Source organism: Orycteropus afer, unplaced genomic scaffold (assembly GCF_000298275.1).
Source record: "Orycteropus afer afer isolate SDZICR_OR568_19922 unplaced genomic scaffold, OryAfe1.0 scaffold00106, whole genome shotgun sequence".
Taxonomy (NCBI): Eukaryota; Metazoa; Chordata; class Mammalia; order Tubulidentata; family Orycteropodidae; genus Orycteropus; species Orycteropus afer.
The window spans coordinates 9832732-9837832 of NW_006921693.1; the positions used below are offsets into that span (position 1 = coordinate 9832732).

The 5101-nt window shown below is 41.6% G+C and overlaps 1 protein-coding gene and 1 pseudogene across 1 annotated transcript in view; both read left to right on the forward strand.

The window, feature by feature from the left end:
* SNTB1 (syntrophin beta 1) overlaps positions 1-3583 on the forward strand; it is a gene marked incomplete at its 3' end in the record, with an annotated part of 321501 nt that extends 317918 nt beyond the window's left edge. The window contains exon 6 of the mRNA XM_007943433.2: positions 3393-3583. Within this exon, the coding sequence (XP_007941624.1) occupies positions 3393-3583 (191 nt within the window). The remainder of the gene's footprint in view (positions 1-3392) is intronic.
* On the forward strand, positions 127-216 carry LOC122150210 (annotated as a pseudogene).
* Positions 3584-5101: the final 1518 nt, after the last annotated feature.

Consider the following 5101-nt stretch of genomic DNA (forward strand, 5'->3'; position numbering starts at 1 on the left):
CCCACCAGCCACTCCTCGGAAGGAAGGTTGGGCATTCCTACTTCCGTAGTGATACTGCCTTGGAAACCCAAGGAGGGGTTGCTATGAGTCGGGGCTGACTCGATGGCAAATAACAACAACAACAACAACAATACTAAAACTTGAATGATACAGAGAAGATTGCCATGGCACCTGCACAAGGATGATGTGCAAATTCATGAAGGTCCACATTTAAATAAATAAAAGATGGCAAACCCATTGGTATATGGTAGGCTTTCTCCACATTTCCTCTACCCATGTAATTTTCTTGAAACTAATTAGTGCCCACAAAGTGTTTCCCATTATTGTTGTGGGATGGGAAACACTTGGAGGTGATTTGGAGCATGATTTTGTTTTGGATGTCTGTTCTATAATGGAAAGATAGAGTGTTGAACTTTAAAATTGGAAAAGGCCCAAGCTACCTGAAAATGAAATTTAATAAAGTTTTATGTGCAATGCCAGAGGAGCTCAGACTCCTTACAGCTTCCAGAGTGCTCAAGGAAAGAATGAAGAATGAAAGGGATTTGGTTTTGCTTACATTCAACAAGTTTTACAAAATACTCCCTGTCAGTAAGCTGAACTTCACTGAGAGAGGAAGATGGTGAGGCTGTTGATAGACTAGCCAATAGAGAAGAACAAAAGTTTGTGTGGATTGACATGAGGTGAGTGGTGAGAGAGAGGGAATCATGGAAAGGACCAAAGGAGCAACCCAGTTCCAAATTGCAAGATGCCTGCTGAGAGCTGGGGGAGAGGGTTTATGTCTTAATCAGAGTTTCAATTAACTTGATAATGTGTTCAATTTATCCTGTGTAGATTGAGAACATCTTCGGATAACTGACTCTATTATATAAAGACCAGGACTTCCGTCTGAGGTCAACTAGAGCTAAACCACATCACTTGATTATCTGATGACATAACTGATGACATTGCTTCAAAGTTCAAGCGTAGAGGGAAGTACTAAAATCTATGCTTAGAACCCATTCTACCAAATACTCTGCAACTGGTAGAAGGAAGAGTGTCAGCAGAAAGGAGCCAGATGGGAACGGCTACCTATGTGCTGGTGTCTGTGGTCATCCTTGGACAGATGCTAGCTTACAGTTTACCAAGGGTCCTTGCCTAGAGGGTCTCAGACCCCTCAGAGAGCACATCTTTGGAAAATAGCAGCCCTTAGTTACAAGTTGAAAGATGCCTGCAGTGACTAGGGAAGGATCAGCTGACTTAATCAGCTCTTCAGTGAAAAGCCACCTCATTCTGTGAGCAGATAGAAACCACAGGCACTTATAAATACATGTTATTGTTGGGTGCTGCAGAATCGATTTTGACTCATAGCCACCCTGTAGGACAGAGTAGACTTGCCCTATAGGGTTTCGTAGCCTGTAATCTTTAAGGAGCTCCCATGGTGCAGTGCATAAGGCATTCGACTGCTCACCAGAAGGTTGGCAGTTCAAACTCACCAGCCATTCCACAGAAGGAAGATGAAGCAATCTACTTCTATAAAGATTTACCGCCTTGGAAACCCAGTGGGGTCGCTGTGAGTTAGAATCAACTCCATGGCAGTGGGTCTTGGGAATCTTTACAGGAGCAGATTACTTTTTCTCCCAGGCAGTACTAGTGGATTCAAACCACTGACCTTTCAATGAGCAGTAGAACACTTAAATATTGCATTACCAGGGCTCCTTATTCATACACAGTTATTCTAAATCAGACGACATACTGACTCCAACTCCTACTGCCATTAGTCATGAGGGAGAACTGGGAGACGCTTCACCAAGGTCTCTCCACACATCCTTCCATATCCTGGCTGCCAGAGAGTGAGGAAGATACACAGAACAGAAGGAAAAGAAGTTGAATTTTGAAATCTGAACAACCTGGGTGGTGACATGTTCACTTCTCTGTGCTTTGCTTTTTCCACTTACAATACTGTGCAAAGTTCTTCTTGCAGAGCTTTCCTTGAAGCTGGTCTATGTGATTGAGCTGAGCTCATGATGATAGAGATGAACATCAATCCCTCACTCTTTATCCCTCCTTCCTTCTCCTCCCAACCCCAATATCAGCTAAGAAGACATCCTGGCTTCCCTAGAGATCTTTCAGTTGTAGATCAAGGCGTGAGACCAGTTGACTTGCTAGGGTCTGTTAAATGTGATATTTTGTGAGGCAAAAAATTTGATCTGATGTATAATACATTTTTAGAACTCTGATCAAGAATTTAAAAAATTCACAAGTCTTACAAAACAGGAGTTGTGTTCAGTGTCAGCCCCCCTGTCCAGCTTACAAACTTAAAACACTGGTCTCTTTTTCTGAACATAATGAGAATCCCAGATAAAAGCTGGCTCCTGACCTCATCAAGAGGCTTTCCTTTGGGGCCTTTGGTTTGGAGGATACCACGTGGATGCTGCCCAAGGGTCCAGGATGCCACACTGGGCCAGAGGAAGGGGACGGCATTCTTAACCCATCAGAGCTTTGTCTGCACCCACAGCTTTGCTAGATCACCCAGGAAATTAAATGAGCACCCCTTTCAGTTTGTAAAAGAAGTTCCATTAGATTTCTTAGAAATCAGAGTATTTTGAAACTGTAGATTTCCTAGGTATGCAACATCTGGGAATTTTGGTAATGAGGGGGAATGCTTACTTCTTTCATCGCACCGTGGATGTGACACTGAGTGTGTGTGTGTGTGTATTGATTATAATGATGATGATGATTTCGAGGTGGCTTACTATAAATCAAATGTCCTTTTTTTCTCCTGACTTGAGGCAAGGCCCATCTGGCCACTGGAAAACAAGTACACCTATACACCTCCTCATTGTCAGATGGTCAGATAAAGCTGGAGCCCAGATCTAATTCAGTAGATCCCAGCAGAAGGAATTTCTAAAAGAATTTCTTGCAGTTTATTTGCCTTTGTTCCATGGGCAAGTTAAAGTTACGGTATCAAAATACATCCAAAGAGAATATTCTCATGAGCAGTTACTTTTTTTTTTTTTTTTAATTTTAATTGTGATTTGGGTGAAAGTTTACAGAGCACATGCATTTTCCATACAGCAGCTCACATATACTTTGTTTCATGATATTGACTGTAATTTCCCACAATGCAACAGCTCTCCTCCCACTTCCTCCCCATAGTTACCTCTTCCCTGTGAACTTTCCTCCCATGCACTCATGCCCACCCCCCAGCTGTCTCCCTGTGCATACACAGCCCTTCTATTCTCCCATGATTGATTTCTCTAAGGAGCAGTTACTATTTTTTAACTTCCATAAGAAATTTGTGGCTGACCCCTGGGACTGAGATATTTGAAGTGTTAAGTGAGTGCCTGGGAAAATGGATCAACTACTATGGTCATACTGCCTCTCTCACTCTCCTGTGTCTCTGTCTCTCTCAGCTTGCACCTATAAGAACCAGGACTGCCGCTTGACCATACATTATGAGAATGGCTTTTCTATTACCACTGAGCCACAGGAGGGCACCTTTGCCCAAACCATCATACAGTCTCCATATGAAAAGCTCAAGATGTCTTCAGACGATGGGATCAGGATGCTGTATTTAGATTTTGGAGGCAAAGATGGAGAGATTGTAAGTGTGCTTGATTTTCAGGCAATGTGATTTTGTACATTTAATTTTGCAACACACCTGTGATGAGTCACAAACATAATGCTTCCTTACATTTATGTAGCATTTGCTGTGAAAAAAAGTACTTGCAGTCCTGTGGCTTATTTGATCCTTGAAAAAGTGATCAAATCTAGTGCTTTTGAAGTTCTTTGGTCTCATTGTCCATTAGAAGACTCCATAAATATTTGAATTAAAGAAAACAATCCTTTACAAAATCAGTATTAAATCCTTATCAAATAGGGGCCATATTAGGTCTGAAACATACCATACATTTTTTAAAAGTATCATACATCTGTTGTGACCTCAGCATTGTGCTATGTGTTAGGGATGTAAAATGCACAGTCCCTGATACCAGGAACCTCTCAGAGGAGCAGAGAGAATAGATAGCAGACAGGTGGGAGGAGTGGGCAAGAAGCAAGAGGAGAAGGCATGACAGGAAAACAAAGGAGAAGTTGGTCAGCTCTACCCCAGTAGAGAGGGTAAGACAAGGACACAGAAGTTCTGGACTAATGTAACATAATGTCCAGAAGACTTAGTCAATTCACCACTGAAGGTAATATTTGAAAGTCCCTGGATGGGAAAAATGGTTACTATGTTTGGCTGCTATCCAAAAGGTTGCAGGTTTAGGTCCACCCAGAGGTAGCCCAGAAGGAAGGGCTGACCAATCTGCTTCTCAAATAGCAGCCATTGAAAGCCCTGTGGAGCACAGTTCTATTCTGACACACATGGGGTCGTTATGAGTTGAAGTCAACTGGTGGCAACTGGTAGAATTGAGGTAATATTTATACTGTTTGTATCAATGCAGGTAGTCCATCTGTTTGAACTCACCATTTCTTGTGATAATTATGACTGTTCACAGTGGGGCATTGTACTATTTCTGCTTCACCAAAAGCAGAGAATTGCACATTCTTCTGCTTTGTAGCAAATGTAGTTCTTGGCATTTCTCAGGAAGGCATAGCATCTCATGTAAGATGTCACATTTAAAACTTCAAGGAGAACCTTGATTTTGTAATAACTAATTTCTGTTTAAGGAACCTAGTGACTTGGTGCTTAAACTACTCAGCTGCTCACCAGAAGGTCAGTGGTTGGAACGCTTCAGTAGCACCATGGGAGAAAGATGTGGCTGTCTGCTTCTATAAAAATTACAGCCCTTGCTCTTCACAAACGGTTAACAGGGATCTAAATACAACAATGCCACCATGTCTTAGAGACAACAAACCATAACAGTCTACACAAAGAAGCAAGATAAAGTGGTAGAAACAAGGAAACAGGATACAGACCCAGAACACATCCCTGAGGAAGAAGCAGCACTGGAACTCCCCGATAAGGAATTCAAAATAATTATATTTAGGTATCTTCAAAGGATTTAGAGACAGATCAAGGAAAACACAGAAAAAACCCTAGAAGAATTTTGGAAGAATATACAAGAACAAAATGACAAAATAAATGAAAAATTAGAAATTATTCTAAATCTACAGATGT